Source organism: Amblyomma maculatum, chromosome 11 (assembly GCF_055883805.1).
Source record: "Amblyomma maculatum isolate TAMU_Amacu chromosome 11, ASM5588380v1, whole genome shotgun sequence".
In the NCBI taxonomy this organism is placed as follows: Eukaryota; Metazoa; Arthropoda; class Arachnida; order Ixodida; family Ixodidae; genus Amblyomma; species Amblyomma maculatum.
The window spans coordinates 42,603,024-42,629,359 of NC_139354.1; the positions used below are offsets into that span (position 1 = coordinate 42,603,024).

At 42.6% G+C, this 26,336-nt stretch overlaps 1 protein-coding gene across 3 annotated transcripts; it reads right to left on the reverse strand.

Annotated features, from left to right (window-relative positions):
* Positions 1-8,502: 8,502 nt before the first annotated feature.
* LOC146173644 (protein LTO1 homolog) lies at positions 8,503-26,179 on the reverse strand. 3 transcript variants are annotated; one of them, XM_084583712.1, is made up of 8 exons: positions 26,083-26,167; positions 25,436-25,648; positions 23,820-23,879; positions 22,028-22,093; positions 18,044-18,149; positions 17,194-17,264; positions 16,937-17,051; positions 8,503-12,534 (listed from the first exon to the last, which is right to left on the reverse strand). In XM_084583712.1, the coding sequence occupies exons 2-8, from the start codon at positions 25,447-25,449 to the stop codon at positions 12,445-12,447; spliced, it is 522 nt and encodes a 173-aa protein (XP_084439838.1). In that variant the 5' UTR covers positions 25,450-25,648; positions 26,083-26,167; the 3' UTR covers positions 8,503-12,444. The 3 variants fall into 3 exon arrangements, with proteins under 3 accessions (XP_084439838.1, XP_084439839.1, XP_084439841.1); XM_084583713.1 differs by lacking the exon at positions 22,028-22,093; XM_084583715.1 differs by lacking the exons at positions 22,028-22,093; positions 23,820-23,879; positions 25,436-25,648 and having other exon boundaries at positions 26,083-26,179.
* Positions 26,180-26,336: the final 157 nt, after the last annotated feature.

Genomic DNA, 26,336 nt, shown 5'->3' on the forward strand with positions numbered 1-26,336 from the left:
CAAAAACCTCATCGTGGCGCACGTTAACATATTAAGTCGTCCTTGAACCAGCTCAGGTTTAACCATGACACCCGTGCATCCAGAACAGGGCTTTGTTACACTTAACTCTTCAGGTTAAAACAAACTTTTCCTTTCAAAGCCACATGCCGAGTGCAGCATTACACTTTTTATGGCACCTGCCAAATCCCTTTACAGAAAAATAATGCATTTACTTTGTAATGAAACAATGTTTAGCATGAAAAATGTAATGCTTTCTTAAAAGCTTATGAAAGAACAGCCTAGAAGTAAAATGTATGATGTAAATGATTAGAATTGGTCAGTTTCATACCAAAAATATTTTAAAATATTTTTTATTCTTGTTTGCTTAAAGCTGTTCCCCAAAAGTTTAGAACTAAATAAAGTATTTTATGACAAACAAAAACAAAATATGAGAAAACAACTGACTATAGTTTTTTCTTTGTACCAATGAAATTCACATTGTTGAAACAGGTTTGGCTCGATCATGAACTGGAACTTGTCTTCCTTTTAATCGATGAGTGACATCATAATAGAGGTATGGTATGCTGTGCATGGTTCTTTTAAAGTAACAATATTATGCAGAAATGCCAGGAAATGGAAATTGGATTTCGAACAATGTATGTCATGACAGGTTAAGGTATTAATCACATCAGGTATACTGCCACAAAACCTCTCGTAAATGTGCAGAACAGCTGCTTGACTGCAAGTGATCGATGATCATCTGCCTGAAATAATAATTTTTTTCCCTTCAACACAAAATTCAATAGATGTGCAGAGTGTGACGTCAAGCATCTAAGGGCAACATAAAATCGGAAAAAGTTACAAAAATTCATTTTTATGCGAGCAAACAACCTTCCGACTGAAGGCCTTCACACAAAGAATAAAAGGGCTCCATAGAACCTACCATAAGAGCTTCAGTAAAATATTAAATATATAAAGAAAACGGCCTTTTAACGAAACTGCGCATGGGTTATAAAAACTTTATTGCAGCCATATTACAAACTATGATAACTGCGACCATGTTGCTAGCTAAGCAAGCCAGGCAACACTAGGAACAGAAATGTGTTGTATCTGTCGTAAGGCTGCCGGTTGTGCTAAAACTTATGAGATATACTGTGGTGGAGGGCTTGGGATTCATTTCAAGCATAGAGCCCGAGTGCCGATGGCACAGAGCAGAGCAATGTCGTAGAAAGAAAAATCAGCCATTTTCTTCCTCACAGGTGACTGGTCAATTCACTCCTAATCAGGGACTCTAAAGTAGGGAGGATGGGTCTGGTTTCATTCCCTCCCCCAGGAGAGGCAGAGAACCCTACCGAATTTCAACTGCTTGCATTCGGATCAGATTTTTAGGACTAATTCTAGGATGTCATTAATGTGAAGCACAGTGGGGCTCAGCTAGTTGACTTCATAGCCAGTTGTAAAGCTATTTGTTTCGAGTAATCTATACCCCTCATGTTCCAAAAGTCAATGACTGCCTGACCATTATCCTGGTTAAAACAATTGAGGGTTTTAAAAGCAGTCGATGACCTCTAGTGTACGCTTTTATAAAGCTGCCCATTTTATTTTAGGTTTCATACGCCCTAAAAACAATTTTTGAGCAGTGCAAACATAATATAAACAAAAATGAAATTAATTGAATGTTACAATAGTCACGTAAAAACAGCTAACAAAAAAAGACACTACACAGCATCTTGTCTGTTTTTAAGTGGCACGATGAACCAGCTAGCTCAGAAACAAATCCTTTTACAGCAATTTAAGTAAAGCAAGAAATAGCAAAAATTCAGTCTAACCCTACTCCCACCCTCCCGTTGAAAAAAACTATAGTTCCAAGGTCTCTGCAAAATCGTAACGGACAAAGTTAGGATTGGTGAAAGGTCCTGTGGAGGTCTTGCTCGGATCATATCCGGACTGGCTACTGTGTGGAATTCAAGAACAGCAGATGCAGTGGGAATTATGAAACTGCTGAGCTCTAGTAAAAATATAAAACACATTCAAAATGCCATCCTGACTTACTGGCACTCTGCTCTACTTCTCTTCACTTTACGAATATTCCAGAGTTGACTGTCCCGGCAATTCCAGCGCAAATTTTGGGACTTCAATAGCCAGGAAAGCCACATCCACACCATAAAAGGAAAACAGAACCACCTTAGAGAGAGAAGCATAACAAAGCCCATCCTAGATACATAAGCTACAGATGTGCTCTCTCTGCATCAGAAAGGTCAAAACCTACTGCAGCATCTGGAATGCTTTGGCTTACTTAGTGGAAAAACTGAAATGCAGTATAGTACTCACTAGTTCACAAATGCAGATGAGAAGATTTAAAGGCTGAATTTGAGCAAGCGGCAACATTTTATCACATCTTTTTAAATCTCTTCCTTATTCGAAACGAGTGTAGCAAGCTCCTGTATACAACAAAAACAAAATGCCAACCTGTTGGGGCCAAAAATGCAGGTGAGCATAGAATGAGCTCGGAATTCACAGATTCTGCACTTGAGCCCGTATGAAAGCCCGCTCAAGCTTTCAACTACGACTGACAGAAACAATACTATAGAGGAGACACCCCAATAGTACATACAGTGCTTTCTATGCTGTAAATGCATCATGCCGTATATGATGAACCGCTTAAGTTGTACTTTCTAGAGACACGAGCTGCATTATCCCTTTCCACCTAGTTTCTATACAGAACGTGAGACCTAGAACTTTTTTTCAATGGAAACGTTAAGCTATATCATACAGAGATGTAAATGTACCCTCCTTGACTAATACATGGTCTCTACAGATGACTAGCTCGGGACATCATGCAGGTCGTAATGGTTCTCCATTTGCAGTGTCTACAGCGCAAAACAGGATGACTAGCAAGATGCGTGAGACCGGAAAGCGTGGCGTGACATGGTCCATAGGGTCACGAAGAGTCGGACACGACTGAACGCCTGAACTGAACTGAAGCAAGATGCGTAAATTTCAACGAAGAGGTTTGTTCAGCAACATTGCGGCCGCAATGATGTCACCAGAAGCCATCCATAGTGTTACCACGCGGCATTCGAGAAAACCCTTTGCTGTTAAAAAAAAAATCTCGCCGTTATAAAGATTTTTTCCGCTTTTTTTCCCGAAGTCAGAGTGCTCCTTGAGTAGGGCATGTACGAATACTGAAATGCAACAAGGTTTACAGGCTCGATAACTGCAGTCAAAGCTAGAAAAGGGTGTCATGCTTAACAGTGCAGTACGCTATAGTACAACCACGAGTTTGGTTACAAAGCTGTAACAGCAACATCACACTATCCAGAGCATTTTTTCAGTTCAGTGCTTCCAGTTCTCATCACTGTCCTTACTAATGCTAACTGCTCACAATAGCCAAACCTGGAAATGGGGGACGAAACTGTGATAATGCGTCGGCAATGGCATGACAAACTGTGCACAGTGATATTATTGTGAAAACACCAAGCGCTTATTGATATATCAGGCCTCTCAAAAAGTTTGCGTATATAATCGCTCAGTGAAGGCATCGCACCAGAACAAAAAATAGGTAATGCATTTTCTTTCCCTATGCGAGGCCGAACAGAGAAATGTATGAGTACAGTCTTTGTCAAAAATATACGGCCCAAAGGATTTGCTTCTAAGCCCCATAACGAAGCTCGTTGCGCATCTCCAGCGCTCAAAATCTCGTATATGGCAAATCTCATCCTCAGTCTTCTCCGAATATATATTCCAGTATTACTTCCAGGAGCCTCGTTAACGGGCGTAGAAGCGAATCCCTTGGACCACTATTTTTGACAGACTGTACATACAAAACCGGAAATAGCAAGCAGCCTCATTCCAACACTCTACATACATCACACTGCAATAAATACACTAAGCTTCGAAAGTTCTGTTGGATAGACATGACCACATTTACACCATGCTCTATTTGCTTTGGCGGTCACTTGGACTTTCAAATGCCTTCACAGCAATGCAGTATATATATAAAAAAAAAAGAAATGATGCTGTAGGCTAGACAACAGATTTTCAGCGCCTAACGTGTCTGGTACAAGCTTTACAATCTTTGCATGAAGAATGCACATTCAACACACTTGACACAAATCCGGGCTTCATGTTAACGTGCAACAAGTCAAACAAATTGGGATCCAACCGCAAAGGTGCTACCACAAGTTCTGTGACTTAGCTTCCTTCCCGTTTTAACCACACGAACACGACGAGGAAATGCAGAATTGTAAAAAGTTCCCTGGGCGCTCGTCATTACTGGCTCGAAGTTAAAACATCATGCACGGCTACCCATATTTAGTCCTTATTGCATCAATATGCCAGACATCAATAATCAATAAGACATAGCAGCTATTCAAGCTTTAGGGCATTCAGCTCTAAAAGAACGACAGCAAAGCAGACCCACTTCCACAGGTTCAGCTCCAATAAAAATTTTGCCAGAAAACTTCAAGAAAAGTCATTTCTACGATGCATTTAACAATAAAGACGTATTCAATAAATAAATGAATGAAGTATTGTGAATGTAAAATATTAAATTTAGTGTTCTAACACCATCTGCATGTAAATTGACAGCCATGATAGATATTTTTATTATCAACTTAAAGGAACCATCAAAATGCAAGGAATCTGCTGAGGTGTCCTCTTAGAGTATTCGCGGAGCTAAATTTGAAAACTCTTTGTGGGCCTTTTAACCAATCTTTTAAAACTTGATGCCTAAATCCAATAAAAGCGACACCTCGGTGAATTTTGTCAACTGCCCCTTTCTGTTCTTACAGAACAGCAAATCTGGGCGAGCCTTTTCATCGGGTGGGCCCAATTGATGTAATCATGACCGTTTCTTACGTGTAAGAATATTGGTCACTGGCACAGTTTTTATAACCTCAGTAAATATTTTTTTTACGGTCTCCTTCAAAGTTACTATACTCGTACGAAATGTAAAACTTCCTTAGGAGAATTAGCGTTCTTGCTGCTCATCTTTGATCACACCACAAGTTAATTTCGGTGAAAAATTGCGGTATCAAAAGAACAACGGAACCTTTTGCTAATGCAAGTAATAAAGCTACGACAAACGGATCAAATTCTACTGAAGCGATCGGGCCATTCCAGTTCGTACAGCCGCTTTACACACATGCACGCTTTTGTACTCATATTGTGTACACGGCAAATTGGTGCAAAATGTGGCAGTGAAGTAGACAATACTGTTTCATCCACTGCCTCTTACGTGGTGCACTGGTTAAGAGAATGCCACTGCTGCTGGTTGCACCAAATTGTTAAGCAGCAAGAGCAGATAACACTTCATCAACAATTTATGGAGCAAAGAAGGCTTAACACTGCCGGAGAGGTGTCGGAGCACATTGGTAATGGCCTCACAAAAGAGAGAGTGGAATGTGAAATTTTTTAACGCTGGACAACAAACAGCACTAGTAATGCGCAATATAACAAACCTTAGACATATTGCTTATCCCCAACATCAAAGTAATTTGAGGTATCTTAACGGCAACAGAAAGCTTTCACAGTTGTGGCAGTTGGTCATGAAATAAAAGCTTTAAATTATTAACCCTTTCAAACACTGCTTGCAATTACTAGTATTAATTTTATTTACAATTAGGTATCCCAGAGTTGTGAAGAAAAGATACTAGTTTTTAAGCACAAAACGCCAGCTGTTTATCTCTTATAAGGGTAAACAAAATTATGCACAAATTGGCAAGATGGCTGAAAACTGTAACAGTGAAATCGTCTGGACTTGTAAATAAGTGTCCGAGAGATTGTGGATAACTGTTTTCTAGGAGGCACAAAGTGCTTTGGACTTCAAAGAAAATAATTTAAATGCCGATTCTAAAATCTGTCTGCATGACTATATAACTAAAGAAAATGCTAACAAGCTTATCATTCTATATTCTGAATAACTAATCCTTTCGTTCTCGCAACTCAACCACTGTGTGTAAAGCTACACGACTGTACGGAACTGTACAGTCGTGAGCAAAAGTGATATACAACATGCAGCTGATGGCGAAGCTCGGGAAAACTGCATTTCAATGCCATCTAGCAACGACTAATTGTGGTGGTCCATTTTATCAACATGCATGTGCCATTGCCACTGTTTCATTCGCTAAATGATGTTTAGATGCAATTTTCCGGAGCTCCATCACCGGCTGAGTGTTGTATACCACTTTTGCTCATGACTCTGTATATTATTATAAGCAAAATTTTTTATCAACTCAAAAAAGCTGGAGTCATGCATGGAAAAAAAAAAACTATATGCCAAATGGCCAGTCTAATCCAGGCAAAAAGCAGTAGAAGAAACTGATCAACGACAACCGTGCTTTTGCGAAGAAAGATTCAATAACTGCTTGTGACGGTGAACGTGCCGTTTTGCCACACGGCGCCCTCTGCATGCACAGGTGCGAGTGGTGCAAACGTTAGTTTGTGCTACTGTGTACAGAGGGCGCCACCCGAATGTCTTTTGTGTTACGATAACGACTCTACAGAGCCAAAAAGTGCGCCCTGATGCTGCCACAGTAACAAAAAATTGATGACGCCAAAAAGGCGTAAACCTGTCAGGTGAGTACAATGTTCCAGGCCTCTCTCCGGAAGAATTAAGTCCCATAGAAAACAAACACGACCACAAGACTACTACACATGCACACAAACCTTCATCACCACAGTGCACGAAAGAATATGACCAACAGTACAGTACAACCAGCTCTATTGAGCACATTATCAGAGAGCAAGTGCAGAGAAAGAAAACAGTGCGGTGGCAGCGGCCGCATGAACAAGGTGCATCACGTCAGACAAGAAACAATGCAACACGTCAGAAACACGTCAGAAACATGCCAGAAGTGGAGGCTGGCCCAGAGAGAAGCACACAAATTGCCTTGCCACACGGCAATGGAACCTCTCGTTACAAAAGTGCGTTATGCACAACAAGCAGTGATGTCAAAATGAAAAGCGATCTGTGGCTGAAGAGTGTTGCACTGAAGCAAAGTGCTGTGGATTTTATTGGCACACCGCAATTTGCCAAATCATCTACTGAAGACAGAAGAGAAATTACTATTTAAGGTACAAACTAAAGTACCAACTGTTATAAGGCATCAATGAAACACAAACCACAAATAAAAACTTCACAAGAAGTAAAAAAACGGGCACACAAACCTAAGCGTGAGTGCAGATGCTGGAACATACTAGTTATCCTGTTGTCATATTTGCTGCTTTCAACAAATAATCTTTCTTCAGCTATAGTCGCATATGATAGTTGAAGCTCTCCCCAAACACTACAGAAGATGTGAACCTGCAAGAACTATATGCCTAAAAATAAGCATCACTTAATTGTGCCCGAGTCTTTTAAAACGGACCAAAATTCATTCTGGCCCAGGGTTCGAACCAGCAACCATAGCCAGATCAAGTCACCTGTTCTGGTGGCAGTCCACCACGAGGCCAATGATGAGATGGAATTTCAAAAGAACAACAAAGGGAATGAAAAAAATCACAGTTCGTAGAGATGGTCGAAAATGTCTTCTTTCTCTCCTCCACAGGAAGAGATGGGATCCACAATTACTATTTAGAATCACAAGAGCTTTTCAAGTATGTGTTCTAATTTTTGCAACACTAAGAAGAAAAAACGCTCACAGTTTCAGGCCGTGACGCACATCACTTCTACTTCCCGATGGCAGCTCAATGTGCCCTAGCCAAAGCTGATGATGCACATCAGTTGGGAAGCAATACTTATGCAGGCATTGAGTCCAAGCCCTCTTTCTGGCAGCAAAAAACAGTCTGGGAACCATTCGGTGATAGCACGAAGTGTGTAAAATGTTTGTACATGTTAGCAGTTAAGCTACTTCAGCTGCCATACCACCCGCACAGGCAAACGTGAGGCAGTGGATACATACTGAGCTCACAGTGTACTATGGGTCTCGTCAGAAAAAAGGCAGTCTGTATACATATACATAAACATGTATATAATATAGTTTTGACACAGCAGCTCGGAGAGTTTCCATATAAAGACGTGCATACATGTCCTTGTACACGCTGGCACAAGGGAAGTACGGGGAGAGCCTCGCAATGACATCACGCGTCAGGGCGCAGTTGGTGGTACAAAAAACAGCAGCGGCCCCAGGTTCACGGCCTAGCCCTGAAGCACACCTGTCTGTGACCTTGATAAACTCAAATGTTTTCCGTAACAATGGGTATAGCATTCTATTAGAAACTGTTTTATACTCTGACACCCTTCCATCATTGATCTCCTCGCCCCCCCCCCCTTTTGTCCAAAGACTACAAAAAAAGCTCCTCGCGAAGAGATCCTCAATGTTTTGGTACTGCGTTAACTCTCATTCACAAAACTGCCCAATAAATGAAACACAGCCTCAATGTGACATAGTATAGCTACAATATAGGCTAGGAAGGCATGGAAAGAAAGAACTACACGAAAATGTGCATGCATATCCATCTTAGTCATCCTTTCTACCGCCTTCCTAACCTATAATAAGTCATCACTATGAAGCATTCGCATAGTGTTTCATTTTATTAACCCATTAGTACAAGCTGAAGTTGTACCCAAAACACATGGCATTTCAATGCAGCTGCAGTGGCGATGGGCAGATAGTGCAACATACCATTACACTTTGCAGTAAAATGTTGCATGCCACACTTCCCAAACTTCCATGTGTGACCATGCTTGATACAAATTGTAACGCTGGCTTGCGGCATGCAAGCCAAGATTTTTAGAATCAAGCTAGGATGCAATTTTTTGCCAACACCTGACAGTGATGAGCAGTAGCGGGTGCCAAACATATGTTACGACTGAACTACAACAGAAACTCGACAGTTTCACAATAGGACAAGACACCTCCGTGCTTTGGGCACTCAGCATTGTGTAAAACTACGGCTACTGCTGTTTGTTACATTTGTGAGACCCTTGAGAGAAGTGGGACCCATTCACAGTTCAAAGAACAGATCATGTAGAACCAACAAATGCTTCACAGTGGACACCTGTGTAAGGCATAGAAGTAAAGCCAGCAATGATGGTTCAATGCTTCTACGATGACTTGTGTGGTGACGAAACGCAAAGCTGGTAACTAGTGCTGCGCCAAAATATACAGTACTGAACAACATTCATTAAATGAGATCGACGATACATTATCCAATCTAAGAAATTGCTACTCTGCCAGTTTTTGTACCCAAAATGAGACAAAGTTTTCATTAACCTTGTCGACTTTTCTTCAACTAAATAACATAAGCAGGCATAACGTTTATTTACCATGTATATTGCCAACCCTGTGCACACCTATACAATTTAAATAACACGAGAAAACAAACAGAAAAATAGGTATTTTGGAAGAATGTTAAAAAAAAACATACTTTTTACTCAACCAAACTAACAAAAAATGCAGTTCTTGCTTTCCTACAAGCTTATTCGTGATTCTGCATTTGTGCCCAGAGGCATGCAGCTCACAGGTTGGCAAGCACTTGGCAACATTCAACATTTAGCATGTATAGCTTTGTAAAGTGCCTGATGCTCTCGCACTAATATATTCACCATGCTAGAACTGTTTCCCGATGATTCCCCAATATCTCAAAAAATAAAATCCCTGCTGTCCTCCAGAGATAATATCCACTCACAAACACCAATAACCCAGATGTCTGTGCCTTAATACAGTCACTGCGAGGAAACTAGAACAGATGCAGAAACGAAATTTAATAATGCTTGTACCCGTTGAAATGACAACACAAAACAGAAAGGAATTGCTTGTCACATGAATTCTCTGCGAAACCATGCAAACAAATTTTTCATCGTTCTTGGCAAGATGATCAGGCCAGTTAGTTCATACTTTTGGAGTTCAAGAAGATCAAAAATGAAAAAACACAACCATTACGGAAAAATGACTTCTGACTGCCTACTTTATTAATCAGCCAAGTGAGCACGAAATTGCAGCCAAAGCCGCTACCCGTCGAGCAAAACTGATTTGTTATACGCTACAAGAAAATACAACTGAAAGCAAAGATGCACAATGAGTAATGCGTGAGAAATATTTCAAGAGCCACCAGACGTCTTTTAAACGTGGCACTTTGGCCAAAAAGCTGGGTAATAAAAATAACAAGCATGCATCCTTGCTGAAAAGATGCAGAAATCAAAACAAAGCATCACCTAAAGTTACAAAGTGCTCTAGAAAACATTCCGAAGATAATTCTAGCATTACAGTGTCGAAAATCACAGTGAAAAAGAAAGGCATCAAATCATAAAATAAATTGTAATGGATAAAAAAAAAATGTTTTACACAGAAAGCCAAAGAACTTAACCACAAAAGAATTTTTATCAAGCAGTGTCTAATGTAACAATAAATACAGAGCCGAATATGAGCAAACCAAAGCAAAGTGAAAAACTAATTAAAGAAGGATGTCACCTTTACCTTTTCATCTGCATAATGAACTTTTTGTGATGATTTTTTCTTCCACTCTTTCACTGCAGTATTATAAATAAAGGCTCACTTGACTGTGAGAAGTGGAGGCAGTCAGCACCAATCTTCTATTGGTGTGCCTTCTGCATTGCTTCGTCAAGCTCTAAAAGCAGACTTTATATTTGCCAAGATTTTTAACTAGGCCTTATTTAGTTTTCATTTTTTTCATTCACTGACCATGTCACTCACTTTGCAAAAAAAAAAAAAAAGCTCTCTCCAAATTTGCAGGTTTTCCACTTTTCCTCGGTGGTCACCCACACTGGCAACTAACAGCGCAGAAGAATCAGTACCATTTCCCAAAATGCAACAAAAACTCGTTAAAATTGAGGCATATTGCCATTCCCTGAAAACTGCAGCAACGGAAGTGCCCCTGGGTGGCGTCACTAAAAAATAAAACAGCAAAAAGGAAGTCAATAAAGCTATATGTTTTTTTTTAGCATGCATTGATGTGCATAAACTAAAACGCATACGCAATAAAATAGTTTATTGGTATAAAACTGCTTGCAGTAATTCTCTGATCATGCCAGTTGCATCCGTCGCGCCAACTTCAGTACGTTGAATCAAGATGAATAAGAGCGCATTTAAAAACCGCACAACCCGTCGCTTCTGCGGCGCAATGGATTCACGCCGTTCACACCATGTACTGATTGTAAGGCATGTGGTCAATTCCTGTGGGTAAAATTTTTTATTTTTAAATTTGCAACATTCAAATAAATTACGAACATATTTCCTGGGGTATGTTTCCCTTTAGGTTGCATAATACCATGTTTTTTTTCATTCTTAATAACAGCAAAACCAGCAGCAAACGCAGTAAGGATGTGACGATATGACAACGGTTACACTATACAATTACCTTCATCGTAATCAATTCCTGTCTTCAGTGAGTGTATGTTACCTTTATTTAGGTCGCGTTCAGAGACAGCTCTCAGCAACAATCGCCTTTTAACAAGCTTTAAACTCTTTTTAAAGGATTTACGTAGCAGTGATTTTTCAGGTTAACTTACTCAATGTCGCACAGATGGCGCAACGGACGCCACCGATGTATTACTTTACGGATGCACTTTACATTAAGTAATTTTAATTCATCAAACTATTTTATTCATATTTCATTTTAATTTCCGTACTGCGCTTCATGCTCGAACAAAATGTAATGTTGTTTTATTTTTGAGTGACGCATCCGGCACTTCCGTTGCTGCTGTTTTCGGGGAACGGCAGTACACAAAATTGAGCACAAAATGAATTATCCTGAAGTCACTATAAGAACTGGCTCAATGCCAATCATTCAATTCAGTATCCTGCGATGGAACTGCGATTTCCAATAACAAACGCAGCAGCAAAAAATGCAATGACAAATGCCATATCTCCTGACAAGCAACTGCGGGAAAGCTTCATGATGTAACTACATTTATGATGTTTGTACCAGAGAAAAGTCTGAGAATTTCTTGTCTGCTATCAAGCCACTGTATTCACCACTTCTTTCAACAGTAAATGATCAGCGCTCTTTCTCAGCAGTCCCAATGCTTCTGGCTGTCTGTGGACATTTACAGAAGCAAGTTCTATTCTGAACTCTTTTCCAATTTTCTCTTTTCCTCACTTCCATAACGACCACCACCACAACTTACTGTGCGCTCTTTACTTTCAGTCTCGCCCCCGTCAGTAGTTATCGGAAGAACTGTCATTCCAGCCAGTCGAGTCAAAGCCAAAACTGTCCACGAAGATGTCACCATGCTCAGAGTACAGAGCATGGCTGTGTCGAGCTCGTCGAAGCTGGCGCGGAGAACCGGCGCCGCTGAGGTCTTACGGGGTGCGGCGTCGCTCTTTGAGCATTGGGGGGCGACGACAATGTGACGGCGACAGCGGCAGTGGTAGCGGCGACGGCAGGTGCAGCCTCTGTAGGCGGCGAAGGCGATGATGCCACAGGTGGGACCTCCTCAGTTTCGGGGCTTTCGCTACCCACACCGTCCTCTGCGGGTGCCTCCCCGGAGGTCAAAGGTCATCAGAAGGACATTTCAGGTCGTGGCGATGACGGCTCCCCTTCCGGGTGAAGTTCAGACTCTTGCGTGTTGATGTTCAGTATCGACACAACCTGGATGCCGTGGAGAATGATTATGTTAGCCACGTGGCGAAGGGCACATCATGTGGAAAGTCAAACGAATGCACGATAAAAAAAAAACAATATACACTTCCTCATTTAGCCCTTAACACTGAGTTTTGCAAAGACCCCTTACAGGAAACAATACTTACAAATAGTGAACCAGGCTTATAGTCCTTTAACCATAAAGCACAAACGAAGCTCCCAACATTCTGCCTTAGAAACCACAGAGGCTTTGCCTTAGAAACCACAGAGGTTGAGGTTTTCCAAGAGGGCTATGGCCTCCTTTACCGTGGCCAGTTTCGCGGGCACCTCAGTGAAACTGCTCTGCAAGGCAAGTCACACCTTTTCCAGAAATGTTGCACCACTCTGAACGATGTAACAACCTTCCTCAGAATGCCACTACACCTTGAATGGAAACCTGACTTTGTTTGCACCCTTGGTAATGTCGAACCAACTGGCCCAGCTTTCCATTCTTAGTCGAGTGGTACCATTCCAAGTGGCATATACCACTTTAAGTGGTATATGCACCGACTACCAGAAGCGTTGCTTCTTTCATCTGAGCTAACATCAATTTGCAGTCCAAGATGACCAAGGCTAGATATGCCAAAAGTGTATCAACCCTGATTAGAGTACTCAGTAGAACGGCAGAGTTACCGTAAAAACCCGCATATAGTACGAGGTTTTTTTCAAAATTTTAGGATGTAAAATTTCCGCCTCGTACTATATTGCCGCTGCCTAAAACCCCTCAATAAACTAAAAGTAGCGCCATCTCCTCTCTCCTCCTCCGGCGGCGCCGCTCCTCCTCTCTCATTTCAACCGTGGCTCCACCTACGGGGTGCGCGACTAGCGCGCGCTCTCCGGAGCAGGCACCCTTGACAGCCGTCTCGATCAGCGCCGCGCGCGCGCCGATCGAGGCGGCCGTGCGCCGGGTCTCACCAGAGCCTTGCATTTTGTCGCAGTGTGTTCAGGTTAACATATTACTCACTGCTGAAACATAATTACCGAATGTTGACAGGGATTTCCCGCCAGAATAGTTTCAGCTGTGAGTGTCATACACCACATATACGCGATTTCGGCGTTGGCTCAACTCGCCGTTATCTCCGTGTGTCAGTAGTTCACCAACTTTGGCCACTCAGCGGCATGCTTTATAAAATTTGTAACTAGGCGGCGGAGAGGAACAATTTTGGAATAGTCTGTGTATGGTTTCTTTGCAGTGTTTACTGGATTGCGAGCTGCCGGTAAACTTGAGAAGTGTGGCAGCAGCTGTCTTCCATGTATTTTCAACTTCAGCTGCAGATCAAATTAACTATAGGCGGCGGAAGCTGCAGTCTGTGTGGTTTCTTTGCAGGTTGGACTGAATTGTAAGCTACCGTGAAACTTGAGAAGCGTGGTAGCAGCTTTTTTTTATATATTTTGCGCTGAAACGGTTCCGTTTTCAACTGTAAGTGCGTGACAATTTGTACGCGATGTCTGCGTTGGTTGAACTCGCCTTCACCACCGTGCTTCTATCAGCCGCCGGCCAAAGAGCGCAACATGCTTGAAAAAAAAAAATTAAATAGCCAGCGGGAACGATTTAGTAGCAGTCCGCGTGGCAGCAAAACACACGACGATATGTGCCGCGCGCGCGCCGCCCGCCCCGCTGGAAAGGAGGAAGCTGCACGCCCAGCAAAAAAAAAAGCGCGCGCGCGCACGTGACAGCGCTCGGCCAATGAGAGGGTCGAACGACGAAGGAGAGCGCAGGAGAGGGGGCGGGCGGCAAACTTCACATGTTGGCGCTACTTTTAGTTTATTGAGGGGCTTTACCGCTGCCTATCTTCTAGTGCCACCAAGTGGCCGAATGTCTTGGCGCGTGGCTGAGCGTCATCCTCGTCTCGCTCGAGTTTTCGCTTGATTAAAAAGGGCCAGCTCGATTGTTGTGCTGCTTGCTACGTGTGTTGGTGACAATATTCGGGTCCCAAAATTTTCAGCCCCAAGTTCGTAGTTCTTGTTTCGTTACAGCCCGGAAATATCATCATCAAGGTTTGCAACGAAGGATGCGCCGTCTAGTGGTGGCGTCAGCTACCTTTCTTTCTCTGTTGATGCGTCGCGATTGTCGCCATTTTGGACATCGACTAGGCGAAGCGCGCATGTCAGTGACAATGTCGGGTCCACGGAAGCAATATTCAGCTGCTTTCAAAAGAAAAGCGGGGGCCAAAAAACGGAGCATATCCGGAGATTGAGCAAGGCCTGACCTCCTTGGAACAGCGTGGACGACATCTGCCTGTGAACATCGAGTTGCTCCAAGCAAAGGCAAGAGAGATCGCAGCGGAAAAAGACATCCCACGGAGCGATTTCAAAGCCAGTAGGCACTGGGTGTCTCGGTATATGCACCGCACTGGGTTTTCGTTGCGTCGAAGGACGTCAATATCCAAGAAGCTACCCGCAAGCTATGAGGAGCAACTTGTGGCGTTTCAGCGGTACGTTATATCGCTGCGAAAAAATGTGAACTTTCCGCTGGGCCAGATCGGCAACGCCGATCAGACTCCGGTGTACCTAGACATGCCCTCTGCACTCACAGTGCATGAAAAAGGCAGCAGGCAAGTTTGTGTGCGTACGAGCGGAAATGAAAAAACATGGGTGACCGTAATGTTGGCGTGCACTGCGGATGGCCGCAAGCTACCACCCTACGTAGTGTTCAAGCGGAAAACTTTGCCAAAAGGTGAGCAGATTCCGAAGAATGTTGTCATCCGATGCCAGGACAAAGGTTGGATGGACGAGACTTTAGTCCTGGATTGGATAAAGTCCGTATGGTGTCGGCGGCCTGGAGCACTGCTCGGTTTATTGTCAATCCTTGTGTTGGACGCCTTCCGCTGCCACCTAGCAGACTCTGTCAAGAGACTGCTACGCGAATCTCGCACCGAGCTCGTCGTCATCCCAGGAGGGATGACATCGCAATTGCAACCGCTCGACGTATGCATAAACAAGCCTTTTAAAGACGCCGTGAAATGCTGTTACGCTGAGTGGAAGAGGTCGGGAGACCCCGAAGTGACTCCATCGGGGCGACTGAAGAGGGCTTCTCCAGCAGTCCTCTGCAAGTGGATCGCGGACGCATGGGCTACCATCCCTGAGGAGCTCATCGTTCGGGCGTTTAAAAAGTGTGCAATTTCCAATGCACTGGACGGCACAGAGGACGAGTTCTCGTGGGAAGAGCTGTCCGACAAACTGTCACACGTTTCACTGTCTTCTGACATTGAAACGGACGACGAGTGAAAACGAGATGCTGTGAAAATAAAGGCCTTCTTCCCTCATATTATTTGCGGGTGAAAACTTTTTTTTTCCATTTTCGCTACCTCATATTGCACCTCGTACTATACGCGGGTTCGTACTATATGCGGGCTTTTACGGTAATCATGTTGAAAATGAGCTATGATAGGTTATCGTGTACAAAAAATCCTACACAATGGAACATATAAGTTGGTCCCATATTCTGAGTTTGCGCTGTTTTCAGAAGAATGCTGTTTTCACCATTTTTGCCCTCTGGAACCGGATGTCAGTTCGGTTGCCACCACTTGCGGTTCAGTCATTTCCATCAATCAGTGACGTGAGGCGAGGGTGAAAAAAACACTTCTGTAAACAACGCAAACTCCAAGTTCGGATCCCGTAAAATACCTTAGAGAAGGGTAGCGGGAGAGATAATGAGAAGGAGAGATAGAGGGAGAGTCTCTCCCTCTCTCTCTATGGAGACCCTCTTCCTCTCACTCTTTGTTTGTGAGAGAGCTCTCCCTCTCTCTCATTACTGATTATTATTATTTACCATAACTATCGGTCACTATATATCGGGACCATGCCGATTTTCCCCTGAATCTCGCCAACACATCTCATGCACAGTTTCTATGCACACTTTCTGCGGACACCAATTATGAGCTGCTAAAGGCGTTCGCCTTAACATGGTTCCACAGGATCCAGAGGGAACCTCCTAGGTTTAAAACAAGATGCCAGAAAGTTCTGAATGGTACTTCCACTACAAATAAAAAGTTCAGCACATTATGGATAGTTGCTTTCGTTCAACAGTAAAGTTCCCAAACTTCCAGTTTATATACGTATATGTTAGAGAGACAGAGAGAAAGGAAGAGTGACAGACAAACAGACAGATGAGTTGATAGACTAGAACTGCACAGAGGTTGACCTGCAACTCTGAAGAAGGGGAAGAGAAGGTAGTGATAGGTGATGATGAGGTGTGGGCTGATGCGAGTGTAATCGGTGAATGCACCACAGTACCGGCGGGTATTAGAACAGACATGCACTCTATTTAATAATCCCAGAACTGTGTAAAACACAGTTGTTCCTTCTCCGTTCACTTGACATCGTCCACTGCATTTCAATCTCCACAAAAAGACATGTTGCTCTCCCTCACCTGTTTGAACTTAGCTCGGATCTTGTGCAGCTTCTCAAACATGTCCTCATCTGCTATGTTGACCTGGGGAAAGTTCTTCGTCATCTCAAGAAGGGCCTTTAAGGCTACCATTTTTCTGAAAGCAGCGCAAAGGGCAAATTAGACACTCTCAAGTCGCAACCACACAGCTACCTCGTCCATACGCTACGGGCCACTCGAAAGCGCCCCCTGGCAGGGGAGGCGCCTGCGAGCGCCCCGAGCAGCCGAAGAGAACACACCTCTGCTTCGCAATCTCTTCACGCTCCAAAACTGTGATCCAAGCATGAACGAACCCTTGATAAAACCCCAGCTGAAACAATGCACAGGAATGCACAAGAGGTTATGAAGACACACTCCGACAGCAAAAGAAAAAAAAAGAAAAGAAAAATGCATTCACCAAACCACTCTGCTTACATACAAAGACTTGTTTTGTCAGGGAAGCTTTTCTTCTTTAACTCTTCCAATTAATTTAGCACAAGAGGACTGGGTAATTAAGCAGCTGCTGAAATGAACTGAATACACCGAGTGATTACTCTTTTTGCAGGCCAAAGATTTGCTTCCAGTCCATAGAGCTGACAAGGAGAGCTGACAAGGATTTATTTAGGTATAAGCAGCTACTGTAGATCAGAAAAGTTAAGAAGGGTAGAGGTGGAAATTTCAATTGCCTTTAGCAAAACTGAGGCCCAATACAAAGGCATCACGATGTTCATTTTGGTGGCCATAGCAGGCAACACATATCCAGACTTCACTTTTTGGGTTTCGTCATCATCATCATCACCAACAGCAGCAACCTGTGTCTGCACAGGTCAAAGGCCTCTCTGATAATACTTAAATTAACCCTGTCCTTTGGCTACCAGCATAGCCTAACAGATGAATGTGCATTAAAATATTTTCACCTGTAACCCAGGCGGCACAAGCTATTCGCCTAATGTTGACAACACTAGGCAGTATCAGCTTGTTATAATTTTCCATTCCCGCAAGCTATACTTCCTTGTCAAACTAGCGTATCCAGCATTAACTAATTACACTGGCACCCCAGAAAAAAAAGTGAATGCTACCCTGTCCAACAAAACCCATCAAGAGACAAACCTCAGTGGCAATCTGGGCACCCCTCTGCAATCCGAGTTGATAGCCGTCTCTCCATCCAACTTCTTCTCCGAGGCTGAAACCACGAGTAAAGCCCATCTGCCGATATCTGCATCGAGAACAAGCGTTGTGAGCTACAGGCATGCCAGTCATGAAAACGGCCTCCACACGAGCAGCGCACGGCTGACAAAAAGCACGATAAAGGTTAGTGCTACTTTCAATCGCAAGTTGACTCATCTTCTCTGAACATTTCACTTCGAAGCTCGACAAATGCGCAAGAAATGGGGGGACAACCAGGGCAGTACACTGCTTGTGTTACTACTTTCATTTCTTGCGCATTTATTTGAATTGCAGAGAATGTGTTACGCGACACCTATGACACAGAGTGAAAACTGCATTGGCTTTCAGTCTCGACACTTCTGTAAAGCAACCAAAGCATTCCTTCCACTCCGAGACAAGAAATCGGAGACGCAAGTCAGCTTGCATGTGCAGCAAAGATATGTATTCACAGCCAACTCTCATTAACTCAAACCACAAGTTTCTCTGAACTAATGCTAACTAGCCTCACCAACACCAGGTAAGTCAAAAAGGCTTCAACTCAAACTCTGATTAAATTAAGCATATTTTACGTCGCCTTCCAGTTTGAATTATTGAGAGCTGACTGTAGAAAATGCAACGAGCAAGGACGTTTCGTTGGCATTAACTGCTTGAAAAAGAAACGCTGTCAGGAAACATATTTTAAAACAACAAAGAATGGATGTCGCCGATACTGTATATCACCTTCACTCATGACGGGATCCACGACAATTTTTTAATCTAATACCAGTGAAATAGTATGTAATTACAGTAAAAGATGAGAGGCACTGGCCGACCAAAAAACAAGAAACAAGGCATTTCCTTTAGTTCCACAGCACTACTGCAGGCAAATACAATTACGCTTGATATAACTTATAATGTGTCTAAAGTGAACTCGCTCAAATTACTAATTTTTACTCAATCGACACATTTTCACACAGAGCATTCAATTACCTCAAACATTTGGTGTACTTCGCTTTTTTGCAATGACTGCCGCCTCCCTTAATTTCTCGAGTGCCTGGGTTCACAGTGTTTCGAAAACTGAGCTCTTACCATATCTTGTGAATTGCAGCTCATATTGAGCATGTAGCACATTCCGTTGTATTCGCAGGGTCACACTGTAGTGTCGGTCTTATTACCCCTCTTGTTATAGCGTATATAGCGCACAATGTGAATAATTCGGTTAATGTCATGCCCCACACGAATGTTTTGCGTTTTTGGCATGACACCTTGAAAGGTAAGGCTGCAGAGGAAGTATGAAACGTTTAACGTGTTATTAAACTAGTACTCCCTGCCTTTCTCTCTCCGCACGGTCAATAGTTGCTGTTAGAAGCCAGCAGAGATTCCATCTCCTGTGGTAGCAAAGAGTGAAACAAAAATTTTAAGAGGCTGGCCAGCCTTTCAATACTAAGTGCCCACAGATCCCAGCTTTGTGGTGTTATCACTTTTTGTGCTCACTAGTATCAGCATAATGATACCATGCTGCTGACAGTTAGGAATGCCAAGTAATTTCTAGCTCTGCCAAGCTTGCTTTTCTTCCCATCTCAGATCCTTCCAAATGCAAATCCGTAAAGAGCAACACAAAAGGAATAACATTACAAGCATTCAAGCCTCTCGGAGCAGCAGCAGCAGCAAAGAAATAAAAATACTTGTTTTCAGGTGGGCTTCATGCTGGATTGCTGCAGCATGCTTTGCTGAAAATCTTCACCTAAACACTCAAATATGGCCTGAAAGAGCTCAGATCATGACATCCTAACACAGCCTTTATGATGAGTAGTGTATTGACTAAACATACTAAAGCATGTGTATTGCTGCGCATTCATTCTTCACGCTTAAATCCTATTTTATTGCCTCACCCTCTCCCATCCCCAATGTACTGCCCTTACACTACATAAAAATAAATATTAAATGGAGTGTTGCTTTGCTACGCTTTATGCTGGACCACATTTAACAGCGTGCCTAACTGGAGGCCCCAATAGCTTCGAACATCATACCAGATAATAGAACTTGCTTGCTACGCTTTATGCTGGACCACATTTAACAGCGCGCCTAACTGGAGGCCCCAATAGCTTAGAACATCATACCAGAAAATAGAACTTGCTTCACAATAGTCGCCCCGCCGGGGTGGTGCAGTGGTAAGACGCCCGACTACTGCCCGGGGTTCCCGGGTTCGAACCCGACCACGGCGGCTGCGTCTCGATGGAGGCGAAACGAAGTGGCGTCCGTGTGCTGTGCGATGTCAGCGCACGTTAAAGATCCCCAGGTGGTCGAAATTACTCCGTAGCCCTCCACTACGGCTCACCTTTCTCTCTTTCCACTTTCACTCCCACCTTCCTCCCTTCCCTTACGGCGCGGTTCAAGTGTCCACATAGCAAGTGTGACAGATACTGCACCTTTCCCTTCCTGTGAACCAAATATTATTATTATTATTTTATTCACAATAGTCCCGGTGAAAAGATAGCTGAAACTTGTCACCAAATGTGACGTCAGCGTATTAGCAGCCAAGTAAGTACAGTTGGTTAAGTGCAGAAGTACGACCGAGCCATTATTGCCAGCTCGGTTTCGCTCTTGCAGGGTAAAGACATCTGATAACCCCAACTGTGTTCGAACTACAGCCACCATGACAGCCCAATTATTATCATATCCATGCAGTGGATTGAAAATGTGTTTTCCTTCCCTTGTTGTGCATTCTGTCCCTTTAAATTAACCACCATATCAACTTGTATACCTTTTATCATCTATACTTCTCTCATTACACCTCTGAGCATTAGGTGTTATTATCATACTCAGGCTTCCTCCTCAAAATAGTCATCTATATGAAATGATAACTTAATGCCGCTTACTTCCTTTATGTTATCTGCCGAGTCGTTACGCTCCTGTCAAATATTTATGCAAGAGCGTACTCGGCTCGTTGTGGTGAAATGCTGTCACCATACCCTACTGTGAAAGAGAGATTTCAAAGGCAAGTCAAAAACGTGTTGGCAAAAACATGTTGCGCCAGCATGTGATGGCCACCGGAACTATAAGACCTGATACGTAGTTGCCAAGACAGATGGCGCGTCCGTGTTGTAGTGCAAACTGCATATCTATGTTGATTTTTCAATGCGGAAGCACCTCAGGGGGCCATAGCTACTATTGTCTCTTACCGCACTCTTAAGGTGGAGCTTAAGTGTCGTCCTAATTTTCATTCCCCTCTTTGTTTAAATTTTTTATGTGTAACCCCTGGAAGCAATAAGAGAACGCTGCAAATTACAAACTGGCTTCATTACAAGTCGTTGCGTAGTTTTTCTGTCCTCCCTTGCTGTTTCCAACGAAATACACCATTTCACATTATAAGTGTATACCTTCATTTGCAGAAACTAACAAAAGAAATAGGCCAAATCTACCCAGACAAAAAATGCGTATAACATGCCCGAAAGCATGCCAATTCTTGTACACCCAAAATATTTGTTACGCACATCCCAGCGAGGACTGGCCCAAATCCTAGACTGCAGCACTGGCTGATAGCACAGCCTTTATCCCAATCTTCACTCTGCATTCAGTTTTCCAGAAAAGCTTTGATGACTGTCCTCTGCCCTGTTCTGTACAAAGCTCAGATGTGCTCCATATGTCAGGAGGTCAAGAAAAACTTGCTGATAGTTACAACACCCATTTATTGCAGTATTCAGTACTGTTGGCCCCGCAACGTAATGGCGCCCTCTCTGGCCAGCAAAGCACCACTGAATACAGAGGGCGCCACAGGTCCGTAGCAGAGCGAATGGCACCTCTTTCCTTTGCTCTTCATTTCCCTTCCTCGTCATGCCAACAATAACGCAGGGTTGGAAGTTATGCCCTTAACTGCCGCTGCTGTAAAGAAATCACAAGTAAAATCTGAACAATGGTGCACAAGACGACCGAGCTTCCCTGGCGTACCTCTGATCGACAGGTGCCGGACCTTCTTCCGAGTTGCTATGCCTAGGTTTGGGATAAACCCTAGGCCTAATGCGTTGATGAGGAGGGGAAGGTGAAGATAGCAGAGTGTGAGGGGTCAGCGGAAGTGGGAAGAAAAGGTTAGGTGCACAAGGGAGGGCAGAGTGGAAGGGAAAAAGAGAAAGAGGGACAAAAAAGAAAGACAGTGCTTGATGAGACTACAGGGCTACGGTGCATGTAAAACAGCAAAGAAAAAAAAAAAGCGAGTGAAGAAGACTTCAGCGTGCCCTCAAAAAATGAAAAGACATCTCGGCTTTAACAATGCAAAGAAATCCACATAATTTAAAAAAAATCACATTGTTGATGCAGTATTAAAAAAATGTTCCCATGTAATACCAAAAATATGCACTGTGAAAAACAGTGGTGTTGAAAATCCAAAAGTAGTTAAAAAAGCTGGAATAGCAGCCCAAAAGTACCTACTGAATCAAAATGCAGAAGTACCATAAAAGCTTTTGTTGGTACTGTGACGACTCACAATACCCATGCAATCTTCGCCAGGAGACATAAAATGTATCCGAACATAGCTTTCAGAGAAGAAAAAGCTACAAAAGACAGTGCAGCTGCTTTTCAAGCAAGTCACTACCCACAACTGAGGCAAAGTTAGAAGAAACCATGCATTGGAAACAAAACAAAGGAATTACTAGGAACACTAAGGACGGTATTACAACACTACTGAAAAGAAAAAAAAAATGAAGGCCTACGTGCAGGTCATGCAGAAAGCACAATTCTTCAGTCAAAGGAGATTAAAAGACAATTCAGAGTAAATATGTGCCAGAATATTGATGACATGCCAGTCTGAGCCTCAAAGTGAGAGGCACGAAAAGCCCAGCAGAAATATATGGCTGGTATTATATTGCAGTCCAGGTAATGAATGACTAAACTAAAGAGCAAGAAAGTAGACATGCATGGTATCTTCAGGTGAACCAAGAGGGATCTGCAAAAGAGTACTGACAAAAATGTTTTTCCGAAATTTGGCTTTTTTTTTTGGTGTGCTCTTTTTTTTTTTACTTTTTTACCGCCAAGAAATGACTGGGATCCTATTTGCTCTAACTGTGAATATAATTTATTACACTGCAATAAATAATAACTGGTTTTCTATACTGTCATATATCATTACTGCAGCAACATAAATGGTCATAATGCAGGCTGGCAAACATATCCTACCTATAATATACATATCCTACCTATACCTATATCTTATACCTGTATCCTGTACCTGTATCCTATACTATCCTACTATATATATCCTACCCATATATATCCTACACCTACTCCCCAGACAAATTTCCATCAGTAGGGGCATCACCAGTAGCAGTACTGCTTTACTGAATGTCGGAAAAGTTTGTAGACTACTAAACTAAATGCTCCTCTTTCAGTGCTTTCTGGACAATGCGTACCAATAAAACCAAACTACACATACATACTGGCTCGTTGCGAGTTTAATGCCAGTACCCCTTTTAGAGCCTCTTTTGAATGAGGAACTGATATCATGCAAAGTGCAATCAAATGGCAAAGAGCCATCAAAAAAAGTATGAGTGCTCGAAGTAGGTAATAACCACTATGCACACTAGAAAGAGAAAAAGCAATCAAAATTAAACATTTGCAGGCAAAGCTTTATCAAGTCAAAACCAGAGTCAATCAACGAAAAGCTCTGGACAGGCCTAATTATCTTCCGAGAACGGGTACAGAAAGACAGAGCAAAAAGTTCAGTGACTGAATGCCGGCACACAGTTACCTGGCATCGATGGGAGGGCCTTCTTCGGAATAGCTGTGTTTCGGTTTAGGGTGTCGACCCCTGAGCCAACCGACGGTGATGAACAAAAAGAATCAAAGGTACAGTGAGAACAAAAATAAAAAAATTTTGTCTAGGTCGAGTCTAATTTAGAACCGACCCCAGTAAATATATCCAACTTAGTTTTTGCAGACTCGAAAAAAAAAAACAAACAAGAAAAAACGACCATTTCCCAAAAAATTGTTGCAAAAAGCGTGTTGGATCACAGAAGCCCCGAATATGCAGCAGTAGTACAACAGGGGAGTAATTACACTATAAACCTGACTGTAGCAGAAAAGCTGATAATTAATTAATGAATTAATGTAGCTGATTAATTTGAAATATACACAATATTCTCAAGGTACAGCTCAGAGAGATTCTAGTTGGCTTGGAGGTAAATTTCTGACTACTATGGAGGATAATGAAAAGCATAACACACTAAAATAACTTTTCCTTTAATACTGTTGACCAATCTGACCCTTTTACCTATGGTCCACCTATCCCGTTCTCTTGTGCCAGAACACCTGTTGTAGAGAAGTATATATTTTGCATTCACCCCAGAAAGGATTGCTCAGAACCTTTTAAGACAGATTTCCTTTGCAGGTAATCTGTAGTCAATTTTAATTAAATTCTTTTAGTATAACCAAATAAAGTTAAAGGATGCTTGACAAGGATGAAACCATGTCCCAGCTAGTGCTTCAATGCAGCTGACAGGAATGGACATGCCGAAGAATCAAGGTTTTATGTGTACATGTTCAGTCCCTGTTCCCACCAAAACTTTAGCAAAAGGTTGAACTGTGGCCCAACTGATTATTTATAATATAGATGACACCATAAGAAAAATCAGTAACTCATGTAACTCATGAACTATGGCTATCCTTCAACAAAAAAGCATCTCTCTGATATGCTAATTTCCGACAGAAGACTTCACAGTAGCTCAAATGTTGGAACTGCCCCTAAAAGAGAATTACACCGTGCCGTAGTACAACCTTGATACCAACGACTCCTAACTGCTCTTGATTTGAAACCATTCTGAAACCAGAAACCAATTAAGATGTTAGCTGATATTAATACCATAAAGCAGTCCTGTCTGTTTATTTCTAAAGTCACTGGTACTCCGAGTTCCAGTGATTATATTTCTTTCCTTGAGTCTTTGTCTCCCCGTGCCATTTACAACAGTATAGTATTGGTCACATAGCGAAAGTTCCTATCAAATGCCCGAGCCTTCTGAGAAAGAAATATAAAAAGGCACATTGTACGCATTTTTGCAGACAACACTAAAGGTGAATAGCCAAAGATAGAGAAACAAAGCTCCCCCAAACACAAACTGTCGCGCCACTGACGACAGTATCACGATAAGAAAGTGCTCGTTAGACCGTAGGACATAGTGTCCAGCAAGGAAAAAGAAAAGTGGGAAAAACAGTCGCTGTACACCGGTATAGGACTCATGAAACAACATTATGTAATGCAAAAAAAAAAAAAAAGAAAATGCGTGCGACTTAAAAAAAAAAAAAAGAAAGAAAACGTGAAAAGCGAAACCATTGAGACGCGCTATATTATTTAACGCGAAACAAACCCACCTCTGAAATTCCATTTCTTCTTGATGTGGAGTGTTCGAGGTTCCTAGGAGTCGTACTTTTTTTTTTTTTCTTAGCGCCAAAGTAGCCCGAGGTGAAAACAATCAGTTTCGGAGCGAGTCCTTAGGTTTCACAACGGTCCCGCGCACATACCACACGCAGACACACACACACTCTCCGCACACGTTACAGCGGCGCAAGGAGTGGAAGGAACGCCTGGTGACAAAAACAAAACAGAATAACAAAAAACATGGCATATGTATCGAAGGGTGAGCAACTCGATCCGTCAGATTAAAGCTGACAGGTACCCCATTCACCTAGCGTGTCTATCTGTTGACACAATCGATTACCGAAAACAAAATCGGTTCACATAGTTGGTTGGTCCTCTAGAAAGGTCAATATTTGGGCCAAAGCAAGGAGTGAGCTCGTGTGAGAGAAGGCCACAGGGAAATAAATAATATGCGTAAAATGTTTTTCCAACCAATGCTAGCTAACCGTGGCGTACAGTAGCATTAGTGCACGAGCTTTCTGATCGTTTCAGGCCACGGAGAATTGTTACATGCGAACCTAAGTGTAAACATAAAGCACCCTGTAAGTGATTACCGCGGGAATGTGAAGAAATTTTAGGAAGAGGAAATCAAAAAACGCACTTTTCTTCGGCCAACACTATGTCATCCAGCACATCGTTGAAATCCATCGCCATATTTTCAGTTTCGGGAGAGTAGTGGATTTCGGCCGTGCTTACAATAAAACAGCAGTTGCGAATTCTGACATTTGGGGCCTTTTGCTTTTCTTACGAATCTACGCTCGTTAATAAATATTAATAAAGTTTTGTAAAATTTGTTTATAATGGAGTGTAAGTCACTGGTTGTAATACGTAACAAGCATCGATTACGAATCTAAG